At 41.4% G+C, this 24,073-nt stretch overlaps 1 protein-coding gene across 6 annotated transcripts in view; it reads right to left on the bottom strand.

Moving 5' to 3' along the window:
- The window catches only part of SCHIP1 (schwannomin interacting protein 1), a 768,598-nt gene that overhangs the window by 60,901 nt on the left and 683,624 nt on the right, over positions 1 to 24,073 (bottom strand). Inside the window, exon 1 of one of the 6 annotated variants that reach the window (XM_074298090.1) lies at positions 16,314 to 16,714. The exons of the other annotated variants lie outside the window; for them this stretch is intronic. Coding sequence (XP_074154191.1) covers positions 16,314 to 16,343 — 30 coding nt within the window. The 5' untranslated portion in view covers positions 16,344 to 16,714. Of the gene's footprint in view, positions 1 to 16,313; positions 16,715 to 24,073 lie in introns of those variants that run through there. 6 annotated transcript variants of the gene reach the window in all.

Below are 24,073 nucleotides of genomic sequence, written 5' to 3'. Positions count from 1 at the left end.
TGTCTCCCTCCCCGCCTTTTGTGTAGCTTAGGAAAATGGGACTGCTGACTAAGGTCACAAAGACAGTAGGTGAACTGGGGAAATCTGCTCTACCCATGAGGCCCCTCTCTAACTTAGCTCATACCAAGTCAAAGGATTTGGTGTCTTGGTAGCTTCTGTGCCAACATGACAAATGTAAAACTTTCTCTTCTTTCCTTTCTCCTCTTCCTTCTCCTCCTCTTCCTCTTTCTCTTCTCCTTCCCTTTTTTTTGTCCACACTGTTTTCTCTGTTTAATTAAGGGTAGAATACTTTCTTTTTTTTACCTTTCTATTCTACAAATGTAAGGATGATTGTAAATGGCAAAGAAAATAATTGCTATCAGTGTTTGCGTATACATCAACTTTCTTTAGCCAACCAATCTTTAATTTCCTTTACCAGAGTTGAATGTAAGCAGGAAAATCAACTTATTTGAATCATATTTTCTTTCTATTCCCTTAGCCCTAGTAGTAGCGTTTATCCTCAGGTTTTTTTTAATGAGGAATTCTGTTTTCATAGAAAAAATAACGCAAGTGGGGAACTATGATGCTCTCTGTTAAATGCATCTCTGGGAAGCTGAGCTGTTCTGATCATTCCCAAACGATACAAAGGATATTTGATAGTTGTATACATAAAAGATGGCTTTACCCTCTTTCTCTCAATGTGAAGGTCTGAAGGAGGAAATCCTTTCTTTTTATTTTCTTTTATTTATAAGTTTTTTGACAGTATATATGCATGAGTAATTTTTAAAATAACATTATCCCTTGTATTCATTGAGGAAATCCTTTCTTGATTTGAATAAAGATTAGAGGATTTTTTCCCCCAAATCACATTAGAATTAAATCCTAAAAAGCCATGCTTCCTTGAATCAATAGTTCTCCAATGTGTTCAAACTTTGAAAGGGCCAAATAGTTTTAGCAATTCTAAAACTTGCAGGCCAAAATCAGAACTAAGTGTGACAGATGATAGATAATTGGGAGTCAGGAAGAACTGAGTTCAAATACAGTCTGAGACAAATTAGCCTGGTCAAGTCGTTTAACTTCTATTTGCCTCAGTTTCCTCATTTATAAAGTGGAGATAATAACAGCACCTATCTCATAGGGCTGTTGTAAGGATTCAATGAGATAATATTTGTAAAGCTCATTGCAAACCTTAAAGAGAAATAGAAATAAATACTATTATTATAGATAGCTAGATGGATCTGGAAGGAGGAAGACCTGAGTTTGAAATCTACCTCAATTATTAATTATAATGGGCAAGGCACTTAAATGCTATCTGCCTCAGTTTCCTCATTTGTAAAATAAGGACATGACAAACTATTCCAGTATCTTTGCCAGGAAAACCTCAAATAGGGCCATGAAGAGTTGGACACAAGTGAACCATATAACAAATTGTTAGCAACTCTTAAGTGCTTTTCCCACCACCCGTGAGCCATGCTTTGGTGATATAAATGCCAACGTTTCCTCAAGGAACATGCATATAACTAAGAAGTTTTCTGATTACTGCACTTATGTCATCTGTCTTTTCCAGACTTAAAAAAAAGTCCCCTTTATTTTCTTCAAAGATGCTTACACTCACATTGAAAGATTGCTAACCACCTCAACCTGCCCAATCATATCGCTTTGAACATGGGCCAATTCCCAGGTGTAGCTCAGAACCCAACTCAACCTTTCTGCATGATCTAATTCAGGCCATGTTCTGGGGCACTGTCCATTCCCTTGACATTGCTTCTATCAATAGAGCTACCAATCACAATAGCTTTACTGGGGTTACTATTGCACTGTTGACTCATACTGAACCTGTAATCTCCCCCAAAATACAAATGAACAAAATTGCCAGGTCACTAAATGAATTTTAGATACAGTAGAAAAATAGACTGCAAAGATAACATTTTGTTTTAAAAACACACCTTTTTACACATTGTGACATGCCATGTTTTATTTCTCTTTGATTCTCTCAAGCTTGCCGACAAATGATTGTTCCACAGTGTCCCTAAAATTTACTTTATTGGTATAAAAGGACCCTAAAATGTTTACTTGCTTAGCTTTGGAGGAATCTCTTTTCACAATACACATACTCACTCATGAACTCAACACTTATTCTAAGTGAATGATTATTCCCCATGTCCAAGAGTTTCTCGGAGCCCTCTAATTTTCTTCCAGCACTCTAAGTCCATGAGCAAAGTTAAATCTTGAATAGGAAGAAAAAACATTTTCTTTCTCTTAGCAGAGCAGTGGGGAACTATGGGGCCAGAATGCTGCATATTTTATCAGAAACAGTTACTATAAGGCTTATTTTTGCTTAACTATTTCTCCTTGCTAAAGAGAAGGGTTCATTTCTGGGGCAATTAGGGAGGTTCAATTCTGGGAGAAAAAAGTTTATATACAGAAATGAGGGGAGGCTAGGTGGCACGGTAGATAGAGCACCAGCCCTGAGGTCAGGAAGATCTGAATTCAAATTTGACCTCAGACACACTTACTAGCTGTGTGAACATGAGCAAGTTACTTAATAACCCCAATTGCCTCAGCAAAAAAAAAAAAAAAAAAAAAAAAAAAAAAAGAATAAACCAACAAATAAATGAATGAATAAATAAATAAAATGCATTTACTATTAAAAAAAGAAATGACTGGATTATGTATGCATATATCTGTATATTTCATGTTTGTATATGTGCATATAATGCACATATATAAAATATATATTGAAAGTCTTAAAGATATTAAAGACACACTGAAAACCTGGAAAAATGCTACACTACCATCATTCATATTAAGAACAAAGGTCTTGACCGTATCACTAAATTCATTTATATATCACCAAAAGATTTTTATTAAGTGTGGATAGTAGGGGAGACTGTAGTGTAATAAAGAGAGCACAGAAAGGATGTGAACTCCAGCTTTGCTACCTACTTACCTGTGTGACTTAGGCAAATCATTTTATGTTACTGTGCCTCAGTTTCCCCATTGAAAATCGACAGCATTAGAATAGATGACCTCTAAAATCTCTTCTAACTGTAGTGCCATCATTACATAAATTGCATTTCTGCCTTCCCATTCTGTTGGCCCAAGCTTCTCCCCTCCACTGTTAATATCCCAATTCCATATGTCGTACAAGCTGACAACAGATCTGTAGCTCTCTTTTTTAGTGAACCATACTTTTTATGTCCATTTGAGCTCTGCCTGCTGAAAAACAGATCAGTTGTTTTCCATTAAAACCCTTGGTTAGCTCAAAATGACACATTATAAACACAGAATTCAAGAAAAGTTGGAAATAATTTCTCTAATAATTTCTCTTCAACATCAACGTTTCAGATAGGTAAAAATATAGAAGACCATAGCTTTGAGGGTGACTCTGCTAAAGAGTTCAGAGGCAAGTGGACCCAGTGATGTCATCTGCAGGACCCTAAGAATTAATTCTACAAACAGTTCTTCTAAAGTTGCTGAGACTCAGAACAAACAACTTGATTTCACTTATTAATTTAGCCCTTATGCCACGCCCTTCCTGAAAGAGGAGAAAAATTAAATAGTCCCTGCCCTCAAAGAGTTTACATTTCTAGTGGGAGAATCTAATATGTACACAGATAAATCAATAAGAGCAAATAAATAAAATAATGGAAAAACATTTCAAGAGGGAGAGGCCATTAACCACTCGAAGGAATCAAGAAAGGACTGAGGGAGGAGGTGGTACATTAGCTCCGCAAGTTTCCCCAGCAGAGTTGCCTTGGATGTCCAAGCACACAATAGGTGCTTAATTTATGAACTTATTGTAATGAAGGAGTCTAGAATCTCTGAGAGACAGAGGAGAGGAGAGAGAGCATTCTGGACATAGAGATCAATATATGCAAAAACATAAAGTTAGAGATGTCACGTTATATATGGAGAACAGCTCAGTTGATCAGAGACAGGAATGGAGAGTGCTATAACATAAGGCATGGTTCTTCAAAGTAATCCCCTGGGAATTATCTCCTTCAATGGTGTTACTACATCTTCTAACTCAATGAGTGACATATATGCTAAAACTTCCATTGATGTTCATCTCTAAAGTTACACATCTTGTGAAAAGTTATTATGTCCTTTAAACGATCTTAGTTATCTTAGTTGTAGCTGTTATTCCTTCCCTCAGTACATTTCTACTTTTCTCTTTGACCAGAGAGAGAAACACAAATAAACATACAAATGTGCAAATAAATAGATAGGTGATAGAAGTGATAATACAGATAAATAGATGACAGAGACAGAAATAATGGAAGAAAGAAAGAAGGATGGAAAGAAAGAAAAGAAAAAAGAAGGAAAGAAGGGAAGAAAGAAAATAAAGCAGGAAATGAAGGAAGGATAGGAAGAAAGAAAAAGTCAAAGGATAGAAAGAAAGAAAATAAAGAAAAAAGAAGGAAAGAAGGGAAGAAAGAAAATAAGCAAGGAAAAAGGAAGGATGGAAAGAAAGAAAAAGACAAATGATGGGAAAGAAAGGAAGGAAGGAAGAAAAGAAGGTAAGAGAAAAGAAAGAAAGAAAAGAAAAAAGGAAGAAAGGAAGAAAGAAGAATGGAAATAAAGAAAAAAGAAAGAAAATGGAAAGAAAAGAAGGATGGGTGGAAAGAAAAAAAGGAAGGATGGAAGAAAAGAAATTAAGAAAGAAAATAAGTAAAGAAGAAAGAAAGATTGGAAAAAAGAAAACAAAGAAAGAAAAGAAATAAAAAAGAAGGGAAGAAGTGAAGAAAGAAAGAACAGAAAGAAAGAAAACAAAGGAAGGAAGGAAAGAAGGATGGAAAGGAAGAAAGAAAGTGAGAAAAAGAAAATGAGTAAAAAAGAAAATAAGAAAAAAGACAGAAAGAAAGAAAAAAAGAATAAAAAGAAAGAAAAGAAAAAAGAAAGAAGGAAAGAAAGGATAGAAAGAACTAAGAAAGAAAAGGAAGGATGTAAAGAAAGGAAGGAAGAAAGAAGAAAAGAGAAAGTGAGGAAGAAAGAAAAAATATAGAGAGAAAATAAAGAAAAGAATGAAAGAAGAGAAAAAAAGAAAGCAAGAAATCAAGAACCCAGCTGGGCTCATCTCCTGTGAGGTTGAGTTTTTGTCTGTAAAGCTGTGATCTCTTATCCTGTGGCTGAGAAAAAGGGGATTGTTTTACACGAGACTGGAAAGCCTCTCTTGCCCCCCAAAGCATCTGTGTGGGGATTTATTCCAATCCAGCTGTCGCGTTTCTTACCCCCCCCCCATAACCCTCCTCTCTTCCAGGAGGAGGCAGGCAGATTCTTTAAAATTTGGCTTCTGTTAGCATGGATGTTGTTTTGTAATCACTGGGGTCTGAGTCCCAACCATGGGAGCCCAAGGACTGCTCTGAGCATGAGCACTTGCCAGCTGTTTCCCTATCTCACATCTGGCTGTGGAGCGAAGTCCGGCAGAAATTCTGTCCCATTTATGACGTGTTGCCTGGGATTAGAGCATGTCCCTCCTTTTATTTCCAACCTTCTTTTTTGGGTCGCAGCATGGGAATACATCTTTCAGTGCCTTATCACATGATAATGGATTTGGAAGTAGGAGAGATCTCCAGGATCTCTAGACCAACCCTTCACTGTATAGATAGGAACAGGAAGCCTTGAGATGTTTAATTGTCTTACCCAAGGTAACCCAGGCAACACATGGCCACGCCTACATTCTATACAAGATTCTGCAAGTGTGTCTTTTCTCCAAAGCAAGCTATACATCTTCACAATTCTAAACAACAAAAGAAGAATGACTAATAGATAGTTTCTGACCTTACACAACCTGAAAACCTAAAACATTTTTCTATTTAAAAAAAAATCAAAATTGAAATACAAATGTTATCTCTACAGAATAAAATGCAGAATGGTTTATTAGAACTTGTATTAAAAGAACACATTATTACGTGTAGCATATGGGCCGATAACACAAAATGTTATACGAGCGAGGTTCAAATGAAATCATTAATTGGTTCTATGAAAACATGATGTTGGGTTAGAAAGAGTTAGTTCCATGGAAATGATGCTATAAAGTGGATGAGAGTCCAAAGATGGCCTCTAATTTTGGCTTTAATGTAATGAAATCACCAATTAGCATGGCAATCAATCTATCAAATAATTGATTTTCCAAGTGCCCATCGTGTGCCGAGCCCTAGAAATCCCAAGAGAAGAATAAAAGTGTCCATGGAGCTGATATTCTATGGTGGAAGACAACTGATCAATGGGTGCATAAGTATATACCAGGAATGGGGACCAGATCTGGGGTATCTAGAACTCCCAGGAGGGAAAACTCCCTTTACCAAGTAAGTTGGTGCCTTCTCTGCAATTTCTAGTCTCAGAGAGTTGCACTGAGGGTAGGCAGTTTCTTCAAGTGATTTTATGCAGTCATTATACATCAGGGGTGAAACTAGAACTGGAGATTTCATTTATTTATTTATTTATTCATTCATTCATTCATTTACCCATTTATCTATCTATCTATCTATTTAAGAACTCAGATTTTTTCCCCTGAGGCAATTGGGATTAAGTGACTTGCCCAGGGTCACACAGATAGGAAGTGTTAAGTGTCTGAGGCCAGATTTGAATGCAGGTCCTCCTGACTTTGGGGCTGGTGCTCTATCCACTGCGCCACCCAGCTGCCCCTAGAATTCAGATTTGATGAAGCTAAGCCAGCGTGGCTCATTTCTCAGGCTCTTCTTCGGTGATATCCCAACTTTCACATAAGATGTCCCATCCAAGTTATTTCAGATCCTGCCCAATATATTCTTGCTGTTATTTTTGATCAGGAAAAACTTAGCCAAGTGAAATACTGTACGCTTGATACAATATTGTATTGAATACAATATTGATGGGGTTTGATGCTGCCTCTTTCTATGTGAAAGAGAAACAGAATAAAAAAAAATATAAGGAAATTGGAGGTCAAAGCTCCAGCATTTGGACAGATCAGAAAGTGTTCTGCAGAAGACACTAAGCTTTAATGGAAACGATGAATTCTAAGAGGCAGAGGCGTGAGTGGCTGACTTGAGGAGTATTCAGCACAAAGCCACAGAGATGGGAGATGTGTCTTTTGTACGGATAAAAATATCAGTTTGGATCAGAGTGTCTGGAAGGAGCTGAGGAGGAGGAGGGAGAAATAGGTTATAGACTTGGGATGGTAAGTTTTAGAAAGAGTGGGAAGGATTTTAAGTACCAGATGTATTTAATGTATTTCATCCTAGAATTCACAGGGAGCCATAGCATTTGGAGGGTAAATATTTTGTGAGGAAGCCTGTGATATTCCATTTAGCTAGATTTTTTTCCCTATCAAAGATGACTGTGGGAATAAAATGGGCAGGATCTGAAATAACTTGAATAGAATGCCTTTTGTGAAAGTCGGGATATCCCAGATACATAGAAGAAGGGCCTGAGAAATGAGCCATGCTGGCTTGGAATCTCAAACATTCTCTGCCTCCCTTCCCCCCTCTTTATTTTTAACCATTGCAGTCTGGGTATTCTTTTCAGCAAGCTGCCAAAAAGACCTAGGGTGTCCTGCTCTAAATTAAACTGGTAGCATCACACTCGACCCACTTTTCCCATCTGTGACCTAGTTTACAGACCTCTTATTCATTTGCTACGTCTGAACACAACATTTCAATCAGCAGTTTAGAAAATGTGAAGTTCCTCCCCTCCCCCCACGGGGTTCAGTATTTGGGGGTGTTAGTTATTCACAGAATTTTATTTGTAAGACACCTTCAAGGCCATCCAGGCTGGTGCATCCTTCCCAAAGGATCCATACTATTGTCATTTAGACTCCATCCAAAAACCTCCAGAAAAGGGAACCCCCTCTCCTCTGGGGCAGCTTTCATCCTTGGCTCCCAGGCCTTTCAAGCTTTGAAGACAATGATCATGTCTCCTCTTCTAAGCTTCCTTTTACCAATTCCCACCTGAAAACTTGCAGCACCTCAACATCCGTCCCAAACTGTGGTGGTACCCAGGATGGAACACAATCCTCCGGGCTAGGGGATGGGGAAAGTGACCTTCTTTGGATACTCTTGGAACATTCTGATGCTTTGAGGATATTAAGTGACTCTAGTAAAACAAACAAACAAACAAACAAACAAACAAAAAACAAAAAACAAAACAAAACAAAAAACTTGGGAAGTAGTCAGAAGTACTTTTTAGGAAAAAAAAATATCAGTTAAAAAAAACCAGCACCCTGCTGGAGGCGTGACTGCATAAGGATAGAAGAAGAGGCAATCTGACCAAACCCCTTCATTTTATAAATGAGGCAACAGAGTCTGGAGGATACGATGGTCAGGATTTGCATCTGGATCCCCTGCCTTTAAGATTCTGTGTCCTTACAAACCTTTGCCCGATTTGTACGTTGGCAAAAGCCCCTTAGGTGAATATCTATGAGCTTTTCCTGCGGATTCATTGGTAAATCGGCCAATCCCCAATGTCCAGTTTTGCCACAAAGCCTTACTGTCCGTGTGCTGGGACGTGGCCACACACTAGAGTGTCTCGGCCCAGGAGGGCGCACGGGGCTGTTTCAGGAGCATCTCTAGAGATGGGCTTTGGAAATCCAGGCTCAGAGGACAGCTCCTCGCAGCCCCTTCACAGAGAGGAGGGAAGCCCCCTGCGCCTGGCAGCCAGACACCCTGAAGAGGGAAGAGTTAGGGTCATAACCCATTCCCAACACTGGCTCTGCCATTAGCCAAGCTGGTTCTGTGCCAGAATAACTGGGAGTATAAAACAACAATAACCAAAACCAATCATGGCCGGGGCTGTGGGGGAAGGGAAAGCATTAAGGAGTGATTTCCAAATCTGTCCACTCAAATCCAATTTTGGGAAAACAAAAGACTGAAAAAAAATGCTAAATATACACTTCCCCCACCCCAAGCTTCTGGGTTACTATTTTTCTAAGGTATCAGACATAATTTGGAAGAGAGAGCCTCTTAAAAGGTACCAAGATGGATTCTGAGGCCAGTGCTCTTCCCTGAAGAGACTGGCTCCGTTCCAAGAGTGGAGAATGGAGGTCGATAGCTCCATCTCTTAACACAGCTCCAACCGTAAATGACATGGCCCCCAATAACCTCCTTATCTCTAATACACTGCTAAGGGGTGGGGGTGGGGGAAGAAGGAGGCAGCCAGCTTCAGCCAGCCCCCAGTCCAATGAGTCAGGGGCTCTAACGCGCTCTGAATCACCCAGATTACACTGGAATTATCCTCGGCTCTCTCGTCTACAACATAAATTATAGAATCGGGCTGGAAGCCAAGGGAGGACCTCAGCCTGTCCCCTCCGTTCTCAGGGCTAACACTCAGCACAGGTTCTAGTGATCACTTTGGGGACGATAATAATCTTTACATTTCTATTTAGGTTTTGCCAAGCACTTTACCTAGGCAAGCCTGTGAGTCTGTGCTTTACAGATGCAGAAACTGAGGCTGGAAAAGATTGGGTGACCTCAGGTCCATACAGCAAGTATGAGAGGCAGCCACCTTGCTGCCGAGGCAACCTCTTTATGAGGGTCTTCTGATCACCCACCCCTCTCTTCCCTTTCTAATCTCTCCTAGGAGCGGCAGCCATTAAAAAAAAAAATCTTTGCCGTTAGCCAAGTAGTTTCTCATCATGGCGTTCGACAAAACAAACAAACAAATAAACAAAAAACAAAACAAAAACAAAGGAAAAAAACATCAGTGGCTCCCTATTGCCCCAAAGCAAAGTTCACATTTCCCCTCCAGTCCAGCTTTGTCCTGCTTCTTCTTTCCAGCTGTAATTCCTCTCTTTTCCTTCTCCCATCACTTAGGATACCTTTTCTTCTATTTCTCCAGCTTAGAATCATAGATGTGGGGCTGTAAGAGGTCTTGGGGGGCTTCTAATTCAACTTTATAAATGAGGAAATGCTGTGATTTCTCCAAGATCCCACAGATACCCCTAGTATTCCAAAGTCATTTCTCCTGTTGAATCCCTAGTCACCCTGCAAAGCTCTGTGTTTTCTTCAGAAAACCTCGGATGCTCTGGCTCAGGAATCAATTATCCCCAGTCCCAACTAAGTTTGTGATCTTATGCCCTCACATAGAGTTTTGCTTTGGACTCTCTAATACACTAATCATGCAATAGTAGGCATTACTATTATTATATGCTCCATTCATTCCCAGGTGAAGTTCTCCACCTTGCCCTTTCTGTTTTCCTCTCTCCCTTTCCAGCTCCCTATTAGGCACTGTCCTACCCCATTACAATGTAAGCTTCTTGGGGGGGGGAAATGAATTGCTTTGCTTAAATTTTTATATATAGCACTTAGTAGTGCCTATACATAGTAAGAATCTCTTTCTCTCCTCCCTCAGCCTCTTCTTCTTCCTCCCCCCTCTCTTCTCTGTCTCTCCCCTTCCCTCCTTCCCTCCTTTTCTCTCTGTCTTGTCTACCTGCCTCTCCTCTCTCTCCCTCCTCTCCATCTCTTTCTCTGTGTCTCTGTCTCCATCCATCCATCCATCCATCCATCCATCCATCCATCCATCCATCCACAAAGAGTAAACTTCACATGGGGAAGGAGCTGGTGCTTCATCTAAATTTACTTCCCCCGGTGCCTAGCCCAGCCTCCAGTTCACAATAAGTTGAGCATGAGTGAGGCACTGAGGTTTCGTAGCTAAGATGTCCAACCTCTTGGGTTGACTTCAGTAAGTTAACCAACAAGCATATATTAAGTACCTGCTGTATGCCAGGACCTATGCTCAGAGAGAAACAGTCTCTGGCCTTAAGAATCAGATTCCTCAGGAGGAAATAACATGGATGGATGTCAGAATGAGCAGGAACTGCCCAGAGAAGACAGGAGCTTAGTCTGAATGGGAATCCACTGGATTCCTTCCCCATCAAAACTCTCTAATCACTTAGAGTCTACTCCCTGCCAAGGCATTCTTCATTCTCCCAGCTGCCACCATGTTTTCTCCTGCCTACACTAGTTAGAACTTTATTAATCTGTGGCTCCCTTCCAACTTAGCCTCCTACTCCCCCGCAACAGGGAGAGAGGATGTTCTGCCCTATGTTGAAGCAATTCCCTAGCAGGCCTTGGCTTCCCCCACCTGCATACATTGGTCTATGCCATTCTCCTCCCCCGGACCATACCCCTCGCTTTGCCTCTTGGCTTCTAACCCATCTCCTTAAGGCCCAGTTCAAAGGCCGCCTCCTCCATGAAGCTGATTTGGAGCCTGCAGCTAGAAGACATGTCCTTCCTCTGAACAGTTACATAATTTGGAGTGTACTTTTCTTGTGGCCTTTATCAGGTATCAGTGTTGCATTAGAGGTATTTTGCACCTTGCTTAATCTTTGTTGCAAGATGGTGAACTCCAAGCACCAGGTTTTCTACAGCTTTGCATCTTCCCTGTGTGCTACAAAGACTTAAGAAATATGTATCAAATTAATGAACTGATCAACCAACAATTCTGGGCTCTACAAAAAGCACTGGGCAAGCTCTAAAAGGGATCTAAAAATGCAGAAAGCAAAGTCTTAGTCCTTAAGCAACAACAGATCTGATATCTGATGACTTAAAAACCTAAATCCAACTCCTCTGCATTGGTGGAGGTTTCTAAAAAAACGCCCTGGGTTCATCCAGTCTAAGATTTCCCATGGTCCAAGAGATGGCCTCTAAATCCCAGGTCCAAGTTTCCTAAACCTCCTGTAATGAGCTAGAGCTGGTGCAAGCAGAGGCTGTCTTTCCCTTCCATATCCTAGGCTGCCCAGATCCCACCCCCAACCTTCCTAACAATAAACCCTTTCCTCTTCTTTCCTGGCGGGATGCTATCATCCCCCACATCATTCCCCTTCCAGGAGGAACCCCAAATTACCATCCCACTCTAATCCTTCCCTTCTTCCCAATGGCAGTAGGCCAGTCCCCTGCAGGCTGAGGTGAATGCTAGACCTTGGACCTTCCCATTTGCCCCTCCATCATACCGAGAGAACCTTAGGGTCTGCCTCCAAATGAGTTGTCTTCCTCATTAGAATGTGAATTTTTTGAGAAAAGAGGCTGTCTCATTTTTCTATTTGTATTCTCAGTTCTTCATAATACTTTAAATACTTGTATGCTGCTGAAAATCCTCCCCAGATCCAAAAAATATTAATGATTCTATATTTACTATTTTAAAAAAGATATTTAGTTTTTAAAATAATAAGTAATTTAGGATTAACACTAAGTTTCTATGCTTGGCATCTACTTGTATGTTAGGTACAAAGTTTCCTTCCTTTTTCAATTTCTTTTAAATTCATTAATTAAAAATATTTCAGGGTTTTTTTTAAGTACATAGCTATTTTCCCTTAGTGAAGCAGAATTCCATTTTGAGGCACCTGCTCTTTTTGTTGTTGTACATTTGGAAGACCACTAGCCTTGTTAACTTTTCTGGACACATAGAAAGCATTAAATAAATCCTTGTTCATTAATTTATGCACTCATTCACTCATCACAGAAGAAGTTTGCAGGTGACATTTTTGTTGTACTCATAAATTGTGATCTTTTTTGGACTATATCTTATAGTCAATGGTTATTTTTTCAGGAAGGGGGAAGGAGAGAAAGGGAGAGAAAGATTCTTTTGTGAGCCTCTTTAAGTTTTACTAAATAAATATTTCAGAACATGAAGCTGAGCTAAGACAAATAATCAAACATACATATGTGATTTAGTACAGTGGATAAAAAAATTCAGAATTTGGAATCGGGTAACCTGGGCTTGAAACTTGACCAACCACAGATTTGCTATCTGTGTGACCTTGGACAAATTACTCTAAGGACCTCAGTTTCCTTATCTGTAAAAAAAAAGGGGGGGGGAGTAAGACTAGATGGTCTCTGAAGGCCCCGAATTTCTATAAATCTGACCCAAGTAACACAGATGCATAATAAATAAAACCCACAAGAGGCCATTCGCCATTTCTCACATTCTTGGGATGTAGCTCCTACATCAACAGGCACATTCATATAATCTGACAACAAAACAACAAGACTAACATAAGTCAATGGTTACTTTAGGAAAACCCCCCTACCATATTGAATATTTTTACAGTGAGTGTTAGCAGCTGCTGGCTTCCAAAGTGCTTGAGAAGAGAAAGTTTTGCATTAAAGAAAGAGCTTCTTTATTTCTATCATTTGAGTCTGGGCCACAAATGGATTCCTTAAAGATGCCAGCTCTGAAAATGAACTTGCAACAACATGGTCAAAGCACGCTGTCATCCAAGTTAGGAGACTTGAGTTTGTTATTTAAGAACCTCAGTTTCTTCATGGGTCAAGTGAAAATGATACTGGGATTTCACAGGGTGATTGAGACAGAAGAATTTGGAAATACACTGGAAAGAAATGCAAATTATTGATACTAATATTAATGAATTTAAAAAAATTTTTAAAGCAAGGGATTTGGCAATTTTTATTTTATTTTATTTTTTTGCTGAGGCAATTGGGGTCGAGTGACTTGCCTAGGGTCATGAAGCTAGGAAGTGTTACGTGTCCAAGGCCAGATTTGAACTCTGACTTCAGGGCTAGTGCTCTATCCACTGCACCACCTAGCTGTCTTAGTTTTTATTTTTAAAAAGATTAAAGTCCACATCAAAACCATCCATTCCAACATACATCAATGGAGCACCCACTGAATTACAAAACATCATGGATTCAAAGACAAAACAAAAATGTCCTCAAGGAGCTTAAAATTGACTGAGTGAGAATCAATATAGAGACAGATGAATACAAGTATAATAATTTGGGGAGGAATAGCTAGAGTGCTGTTCATTTGGGAGAGGATAAAGGCATATATTCTAATCTTCCAAAAGGAGTTGGAATACAAGCTAAATATTGAGAGAAGCTAGGGATTTTGAGGAAGAGATGAAGGGGAACCACTTTCCAAGCTCGGAAGGGAGAAGAAACTACCTCTGCAAAGAAACAGTCAAGAGCCAGAAAGCAGAGGTGAAGCAATGGATGCAGAATGCTGGAAGGGAGGGAATGTAAAACCAGAGGAGTCTCTGAAAGGGACTGAACTGCTGATCTCCCAGCTGACTAAGGCAACCTCACCTGGCCTCTCCCCTCTCCGCTTCAAGCAAAACACTTAAGAAAACAGCCCTTCCCGCACCCAGACAAACATGGCCTCTGGTTTGACTGGAAGGCCTAGGATTTTTGAGAAGAATTTGTCTTTTCTTTCAAGGCCAATAAGCTTCTCCCCACCTTGGTCCCCGCCCTGCTCCATGTAACCAAACAGCAAGTGGGTTTTTAAAAGAAACTCACCCTGCGTGACAGTTCTAAGTGAAGAACATCATTAAGATGCAGAATCCAATACCGGCCTCTTGGTAATGACCCACTTGTGCATTTATTTTTCTTGGGAAGGGCCGAGCGGCCCTATTAAAGGGAACCTGTTAATGGACAAGCTGGAGTTCTTTAAGAGGAAAACCATTACTATGGCCTAATCACTTCCCGTCACTCAGCCCTGCTGCCCAAGAAGAACAATGGACATGCGCTCCCACTAACCCCCCAACTCCCAGTGGTGGGTCTGGAGGAACCTCCATTGCCATTAGCAGGTTACATATCAATAAATCAACCCAACCAGCATTTATTTACCAAGAACTGTGCCAAGTACTGTGCTAGGCAAAGGGGATGGGAGGGGGAAACAGACCTTGTCTTCATGTGGTATAGAGGTGAGTGCAATCCCATTATCTAACCTTCACCTCAGGCAAGTCCCTTGCATCTCTCTGAACCTCAGTTTCCTCATCTGTAAAATGGGTGGCCTCTGAAAACGACTTCAGTTCTCCAGTAATGATCCTATCACCTTCTAAATTGGAAACCATGGTGCTAATCAGCATCGATATTTTTAAAAAATTATCAACCACACATTTCCCTAAAGCTTCAAAGTTTATAAAAGGTTTTATTCCTAATAGCTTTGTGGGGTGGGCTATTCTTATGAGCCCTGTTTTACTGATAAGGAAACTGAACTCAGTGACATTAAGGGACTTGTTCCCAGTCACAGAAATACTCTGCGGAAGTGCCAGAATTTGAACCCGGGCCCTTCCTGATTTCAAGCCCAGTGCTCTTCTCCATGACATGAGTTCAACACAATTAAAATGGAGAAAATGGCAAGGCTATGATGGTAAATCCAGGCCATCCAGTCTCACCCTCTTTAGGGACCCCTCCCTCCCTCCCTCTCATTCCCATTCTAGTTAGTACCTACATGACAAACGCAGCTTAAACGGACAAACCCCCAAATGTTAGAAGCGAGGCTCTGAAGGTAGAAGAATATATTTTCTTCAGCTCCAGGATCTCCACAGAGGGGAGGACCCCCTGTCACCCACTTTGTCAAATGCCCCTCCTGCCCCTGAAACCCCATCTCCTGAGAGAAACACCTGCTGGGCTCAAGTAACAGGTCCCGCGGAAGAAGGCACAGCCCAAGTTATGGAATTACACACTCCGGGTCTGGGTAACAGCCTGTCAACTGAAATCATACCCCCAGCAATCAACTGCCAGACCCAGCCTGGCCCTGTGGCCAGCTGTTTAATGCCACCATTAAAGAAATAATACAAATACAGCTTAGCTCGGGATCTGTAACCACTGCCCTGTTCGGGCTAGCACCCGAAGGAATCCAGGCAATCCAAAAGGAATGGCTAACGACTGCGGAGCGAGCTCTCCCAAACCCACTGAATCCCAACTCGTTTCATAACTCCAAACATCAAACTAACATGGGCACCGGCCGCGAATGTACTGAGGGAAGAAAAGGGCTAGTTTGCGTCGAGTTCCGAAGCCTGAGATTTTCCTGCTACGTTTATTCCCCTTTCCGGGCAGCCTCCTCGTTTCAGGAAGCAAACGAGCCCCCCCAAACACCCAGATGCAACTTGAGACAAGTGCAAGGCTGCAGAATGCGAGGCAGGGGACGTTTGGTAAACGCCTAGTTTCAATTATCGGCCCCTCTCCCTGTAATTAGCCGAGATTGGACTAAAAACGTGAGGGGTGGCCCCGTTCCCACACTGAACCCGAGAAGGGAGGCCATACGTTTTGGCGTTATATAACACTGAGCGGAGTGGGGCTGTTTCCCCCTGCGTCTCCCCTTCCCTGAAATTCAATTACATTTAAAGCCCCCTCCCCTGGCGTTCTCTCCTCCCCCAGGCACCCAGAATGTGCAGAAAGCGATTACCTCTATGGGTTTCCCCAACACTTGAAAGGCCAAAGCAGCAGTATTTTCTGCTACATTACTCCCCGAAAACCTAATTACAATTCAGAGGTGGTTATGCTGGGAAGGAGGAAGCGCAGGGCTGCAGATCCCTGGGAAAACGGCGAAAAGGGGGCAACCTGCTGCTCTGGGAGAAGGCAGCCGGGCCTCCCCGCCCCCTCCATCCCCCTCACCTGATACGAGCAGTTTTCCTGATGTACCATCTCAGAGCATCATAGAGGGCGAGCAGCAAGACGGACGGCGGGCTCGGGGAGCGCTGAGCATCCACGGAGCCGGGGGCGGCGGATGGAGGGAGCTTCCCCGCAGGTTAAGATGGATGCTGCTTCTGCCCCTCGCTCGCTCGCGCTGCCGCAATGGTCTCGGAGCTCGAACCGAGCCGGGAGGAGCGAGAGCCGAGGCGAGGCGAGGCGCTCTCCCCGGGAAACCAGCGAGCAGGCTTTAATAGCAGGAGCCAGGCAGGGCTGGGGGAGGGGGCTCACTCATCACTGGCACAATCAGCCAATTATATTATAGGCACAAAGAAAAGGATCAGGGCCCGAGCTGCTGTGACCTTCGGCTGCTTTATGAAGGCAGCCAACTAATGTGCAAATGCGCTAGCCCTCATTAAAAGGAAGAAAACCCAGAGCGGAGCAAAAAAGAGAGCCAGAGGCCCCTCCCTGCTGCCGCTGACCACGCTGACCTCCCGTGTCATCCCGGAGGAACAAAACACTCAGCCACCAAATGTCATCCGCAAAAAAAAAAAAAAAAAAGCCTCAAAAATCATTTTATTTTTTCAAGTTTTAGCAGATGGGGGTGGGGGGAACCATTCTGGATTTGGTCCAGCAGAGATAAGTATTATGGGTGGTGGTGTTTGAAAAACTGCGAGAAGCTCTCTGAAAGCCAAGAGCCATGATATGTCTGCACTCCGAAAATACTATTTTGCACTTTATTAAATTCCCGCTTGCATTTGGGCTTTAAAAAAATTTTTTTTTTAATTTTACCACAGTAAATAGCTACTGGGCTTTCCTTATCCAAATGACAGTGGTCATTATTGCATTGGATGAAAATAACTGGCGTTCGTTCATTTTTTCCACATGCAAATTCGTGGAACTCAAGCTTTGGGGGACTCGAGTTTTTAGAGCGACGTTTGCTCATTTGGAAAGTGGAAAACTCCACTTGAGGAACCATGTTTTTCTGGTCCTTGAATGAGAGAATAATTCTACCTAAAGGATTCTAAAGCTTCCATACACGGGAGGCAGTAACTAAGGCGGAGAGACCTGGGCTTTCCCCCAGGGCGTTTGCCATCTTTCCACAGTTAGAAACAAGAGAGCTTGGCCTCTAGTTAACAAGAGTAATTAGGAAAGGGAGGAAGTCCCTCCTCTGCCCTGCCCTGCCCCACTGGCCTCTCAGCCCCTCTGCAAAGCATGAAATAATACCATGATCCAGTCGGCCATGAAAGACAATACAGGTTTTTCATATTTCCACAAAACATTTGTGGAAATACACACTCCACCTCTACAAAGAGTCAATTTCTAAAACATTTTATTTAATAGATCCAAGATCTTCTGAGACTGAGAAAGGAGATTTTTTCTTGAAAAATGAAAATAAATTAAATAGAAAGTTCTTCTGTTTTCTCACAGCACCGAATATAATTCTTTTGTTGACAGTGTTGACCCACAGTAATTGTGGACTGATTGTGTAAAAGACTTCCCCAATCCCCACCTTTCTTCAAAAAGGATATTGTCCATAACTCATCTTAGCGATCAAAAACGTCCATTCCCAGTGACCTTTCTTACTATCAAGAGAAATCAAAGGACTGGAAAAATCCATACCTTCTTTAGTTAGGTGCTGGGGGAGACAAAGCCCTCCTTTGTCTTTCCAATCAAATCAGCGTGTTTGACAAGTTTCCATATCAAGAACAATCTGACAGATTGGTATGAACTAATGCTAGTAATTTTTGTTAATGTGGTTTTAATTTTCAAACAATTTTCCATATTTCCCTGAAAGAAAACAGAAATTCGCAGCCCAAAATATTGAGACTCAGGTGGAAGTGGTGACACAGAGGTACCAAAAGGCTTCAAAGTGGGGGAAAAAAGAATAAAAAATAATTAAAAAAAGAAAAAAGAAAAAAGAATGAATAGCAGGTGGAAAAAAGAAAAACAGATTTTGATTTAATTCCACAGACATTTACTAGGTTCTCACTGTGGTCAGAGCACAATGTAACGGCGGTCATGGTGCAGCAGACTGATGCTGGCCTCAGAGGCCCCAGGAAGGCCAGGCTTCTTCAAGATTCCTCACTGATACATACTGACTGTGTGACGCTGGGCAAGTCCCATAATCCCTTCCAAACTATACAGTATAGAGCTAGAGAGAATTAGCTCACAGGGAATTCCAGAGGGATAAAATCACAGATGCAGGCCCAAAATAAATTAGAACCTTAAGTTATTTGCAGAGGACACATAGATAAAATCAGGTATTCAAGATTTGACTGGAGAATGGATTTGCCATACTTGCCTCCACCAATACCAACTATCGACCTATTCAATAGGTACCTAAGTGCAAGGGAACCCCTTCTTTCCCCCCTGCTTCTGGGCAGCAGCCCCTAATCCTGGGAAGCAATCTTTGTGGAAATGTGCTGGACTCCCTGCTTTCAGTCAAATAACCAACCAGCATCTATAAAGTGCCTACTATGTGCCAGGTGCTGTGCTAAATGCTTGAGATACAAAGAGAAGCAGAAGGCGGGCTCTCTGAGAGCTACTAGAAGCCAGGGAAAGAAAGTCCTCATTACCAAAGTCCACAGAACTGTCAGATGGCTCAGCTGATAGAGTCTCATCAGCAGAAGTGACAATAATGAAGATGCATTATCAACTGAGCTATCTCTAAACCCTAAGGACCTCTGTGACCTTCCCATCAGATTTAGTGGGAAAACCGCCTCTCTGTCTCCTCTCCCTCCCCCCCTTCTTGTATGTATATCTATACACATGTGACACACATATATACACAATACAGACCTAGAATACATATTCTAAATGCATATATTTGTATCTACACCTGTGTATATACATAATATGTTTATAGAATACATGCATATGTATAAACACATGCGTATATGTGTATATAGACATGTACGCATTCATGTTTAGGTTATCTCTGCCATTAGGATGTGAAATCCTTGAGAACATGGATTTTTAAAACTATATCACTAGTACTTAAAACATGTTCATTCATTCGTTCCTAAGTATCTTCTTTCAATAAACTCAAAGGGAGTAAAAATGTTAGAGAAAAAAGGGACGTGTGATCAATCCCATCTTTCTCATATTAACAACCATAACAGACTAGATGATAAATGGCAGTCTGTGGTCCCTCTCTGCTTTGATGGGGACTAGAACTGCCATTTCATTAACACAGAGAATCCTGGGTAAAGAATGATGAATGGCACCTTCTCGGTAATTTTAAGTCTTGGGGATCTGCCTAGACTGGACACTGGGAAAGGGGAAGTGACCTTGCCATTTAGCTAGTTGGGGTCAGAGGCCAACTTACTCTTGATGTAACTACAACATGTTGTCTTTCTTCTGTTTGAACCCCTTAATATCTGGATTTTAGATTAAGACATTCTATGTGTGCTTAAGAGCAGCAGTTCAAAGAAAGTAAGCAGTCCCTTCTTAAAGGCTACAAGAATTGACTCAGGGTGGTCAGAGTTGGAAGGGACCCCAAAAGACATGTAGCCTCGAGCTGTCATTCTACAGGGAGCAAACTGATGAAGGGCAAGAAGTTCAGAGGTGGGATTTGGACAGGAGTCATTGGGCCAGCAATCCATATTTAACATAGATACTCCCATTGCTGATTCAGGCTCTGACCCCTCCACATGCCAGAAGGCGGCCTTCGTGAGCTGCTATACCTGGGAAAGGCCATCGGTCGGTGGCCACCCTTGTGGCCGATCCTAATGAGACCGGTCCTAAGACAACAAGGCACAAACAGGGTCCAGCCCTAGACCCGTGTATACTCACTGACTTAGGGTTGGTGGGACCTACCAGAGCTGCTGCTCTGCCGGTGAAGTCTCTTCCCTTTCAAAATCTACCAGGTGTTCACTCAGGTGACCATAGTTTAAATCCACAGCAGCTTAGAGCACTAGATCTGTAGTCAGGAGGTTCTGGATTCAAATCCTACCTTAGACACATATGATAATTCTGATCAAGTCACCATCTCCCTAGATCTTACTTTTCTCATCAGTAATAGGAGGGCCTCCAAGATGATAGATGTTTCTGAATTTGTGGTCCTGTGTGTGATCCATACACATGCTTTATATTATATAAATGGTTTCAAATATGCAAAAATGATTATTTTACTGACTTTTTTTTTAAACATTATTATCACAGTCCCATAAGCAGTCCCCTCTACCACACCCTTCTTTTTAACAAAATGGGAAGGGAAGGAGCAGTTGGGTGGCCCAATGGATAGAGCACCAGGCCTGAAGTCAGGAGGACCTGAGTTCAAATCTGGTCTTAAGACACTTAACACTTCCTAGCTGTGTGACCCTGGGCAAGTCACTTAACCCCAATTGCCTCTCGAAAAAAAAAGGGGGGAGAAGGGAAGTAGCATTTCCCATAGAGATAGACATGCAGTGGGCAGTCACTCCTAAATGGTTCCTTGCCCCTTGTTTTGAAGGTTGTACATGCTCTTTAACAAGGGGCCAGGGCTAGATGCTTGTCCAGCTCTATAGGAAATGTCCCAGTCATTTCCCTTTTCAAAAGAAAAGTCCTGTCTGAATGTATATAGCATTCCTACCTCTTTAGACCCCATCCCTCAGAGAAGAGGAAAGAGGGCTGGGAGCTTCTCCAAGAGGCTCCCTACCCCCACCCCCACCCCAACTAAAGGAGGAGGGTACTTGTATACATTACATAAGTTCTTAAAGACATTTATCATGAGTCACTGCCATGAGCCTCGATGTTCCCCCACTGTTCACACTTGCTATTCTATGAATAGTGGAGGTGACTCAGAAACTGCTTGGGAGAGAACAGATTTCTGAAAATTGTAGCCCAAATCTTGTCAAAAAACACTTCAAGGTGTAAACAAGATTAAAAACAGAAGAACTCAAACTTCCTTCCTTTTATAGTCATTCATCGAAAAGGACTTTGTGCAATAACTTGCCCTGTGGTTTGCGAATGCAGAAAACTTTGGAAGGGAAACCAGATGTTAGAGGATTATTTAAGCCAGAAATACTTCCCAAAGTAACACTAGATGATATTTTTAACTAAGTGAAATATATCAACGAAATTTGACTTTGGCTGTTGGGAAGCAAACTTCAACAAGTATTTTTTTTTTTTTTAACAGCTATCTTCCTTTTGAGGCAACAGGGGAAGGAAAGGATTTTAAAGCTGGGAGAGACCAAGGAGATTGGTTCAAATCTCTTATTTCACAGATGAAGAAGATAATGAAATGACTTGCCTAATTCTTTAAAAAAATCTTATTGATATGTTGCCTTTTCAAAATTTTCACCTCCAAATATATTCCTCCTACCTTATCTACCCAAATCAGCCAACCTTTATAACAAAGAAAAAAGTGGGAAAAACCCCAATTCTGGCAAACAAACCTTCACCAAAACTAAGACTGACAATTTAATTTCCCAATTTGGCAAAGAAGAGAGGAGGCTGGATTTTTTTCGATTTTATTTTAGTATCAGGTTTCATTAAAATTACCGAAGCATTCAGGTTTTTTTTTCTTTGTTGTTGTTTTCACTTTCATTGTTGTCGTTATTGTGTATATTCTTTTCTTGGTTCTGTTCATTGATTTTTCATCAGATCATATAAGTCTTCCTGTGTTTTTCTGAATTCTTCAAGTATATCATTTCTTACAATAGAGTAATATATTATCTTTATTATCTTTATGCAATACCACTTGTTTACCCATTTCCCAATCAAGAGGCAAATATTTTGTTTCCAGGTCTCTGTTGCCATAAAAAGTGTTGCCATGAATATGTTGGTTTATGTGAAGCTTTTCTTTTGGTCTTTGACCTCCTTGTGGTGTATGCTAAATAGTGGGATATCTCTGGATCAAAGGGTATGGCCATTTAAGTCACTTTTCCTTCCTCACCAACCTCCCCACACCCTACTTTACCCCTCCTCAGTGGTAAACACAAGCAATCTTGCAAGCTTATGCTTTTGATGGACTTCTAAGAGAACCACAGAACAATAATGAGAAACTCCAGAAAGGGTCAAAAGAGAAATAAAATTCATTGGAAATGCTTATTGAATTAAATTCAATTCAAGTGAAAGCATCCAGTAGGGCAGTTAGAAAAGTAATGCTGAAGCTCTGAGAGAAGAGAGGGATAGAAGTAGATTTTGAAGTAGACTGCATGGTGTTTACCACTGAAATGGAGGAACAGGCAGGATCCCCAAAGGTCAGCATGCAGAATGGAGAGAAACTTGGAGGGGACCTGTAACCTTGGTGAGGAAAGTGGATGGCAAGATAGTAAAAGAGACGGTAGGGTGATCAGAGGGGTGGGAGAACCACAGAATCAGAATTATGGAAATAAAGAGAGCAATAGGATGGTGGTGAACAACAGCATTATTGCCAGCCCAAGGAACAGTCCACTAATCCACATTCTGACAATGCAGACCACAACTGGTCAATGTCTGTCCACTCCCCTCAATTCTGGACTATCTGAAACGTGGGAGGGTGAGAACGGAAAAATTGAGGTCATGAGATTGGAGACAAGGGATTAGTCAGTGACCTCCGTGGGAGCTATTTCAGTGAGGTGGTGGTGATGGAAGCCAGATTTCCAAGGAGTAAGGAATGAGTGTGTGTGAAGAGCTGGATGGCAGGGAGTGGATGCAAATGTCAGAGACATACAGGGTTTACAGGGCAAAAGGATTAAGCAAAGGTACTTTTTAAAGGTCCTGGATATATCTATTGGTTGAAAGGGAAGACTGAGAGGGATTGATGATGCAAAAACAAGGCATGGAGAAGGAAAGAAGGGAACAGCAAAATATCAGGGTACTTAGTGGGATGAAGCCAAAGGTCACTTTTCTGAATAATGGTCCTAAGCACAAAATCAAATATACAAGATTGCAAAGAATTTATAATATGAAAATAGAGTTTTAAAAATATATTTAAAAAATAAAATATATATTTTAAATATAAGTTTATGGATCCTGGTTAAAAAACAAATAAACATTTGATCTAGATGGAATCTAAGTGATGGCAGATCAATCTTTGGGTCCTAGAGGAGACTTTCCCACAATCCAGATTCCAAGAGCTTCCAGTAATCACAAACTTGGGCAGACCAGTCAGCCAGGATATGTATGTATGTATGTATGTATACATATATGTATATATATCCCTCCATCCATTCACTTTAGAAAGGACCAAACCAGTCTTCCCTTGAGAACTGGAATCTTAAGTGAGATGCACCCAACCCCCCACATTCTCAGAGACTCACCAAGTCCTGGAGCTGAGAGGGACCTTGGGGATAATCTAGTCACTTTGGAAATGAGGAAACTAAAGTGGGGGGAGGTAGCCTATACATATCTTTCCATTTATTTGTGGCTAGAAATTCCCTTAATGGGGACAAAGTCCTTAGTTCCACAATTCAGATCTGGGACAAACTAAGCTCCCAGGAAACTGGCATCTCAAATTTATCTATCGGTCCCCCCCACCAAGGAAGCAGGGGCTGAGAAAAAGTCTTCACTTAGAACGGAACTTGTTCACCTCAAAACACAATCAATCACCCAGTGATTTATAGGCCTCCTGTCAGATCCTTTTCTCTTTTAATAGAAGCAAGAGAGCACAACCACAACTATCTTTTACATAGCACTTTAAGACAAAGCACTTTAAAAAATATATTATTATTCCCATTTTACAGGTGAGGAAACTGAGGCTCCCAGAGATTAAACAACTTGTTCATAGTCAACAACCAGTAGGTGTCTGAGCCAAAACAAAGTAAAAAGAGAGTAGA

The sequence above is a fragment of the Sminthopsis crassicaudata genome, chromosome 3 (assembly GCF_048593235.1).
Source record: "Sminthopsis crassicaudata isolate SCR6 chromosome 3, ASM4859323v1, whole genome shotgun sequence".
Taxonomy (NCBI): domain Eukaryota; kingdom Metazoa; phylum Chordata; class Mammalia; order Dasyuromorphia; family Dasyuridae; genus Sminthopsis; species Sminthopsis crassicaudata.
The sequence above is the reverse complement of the archived record's forward strand: the minus strand, read 5'-3'. Positions and strand labels throughout refer to the sequence as shown.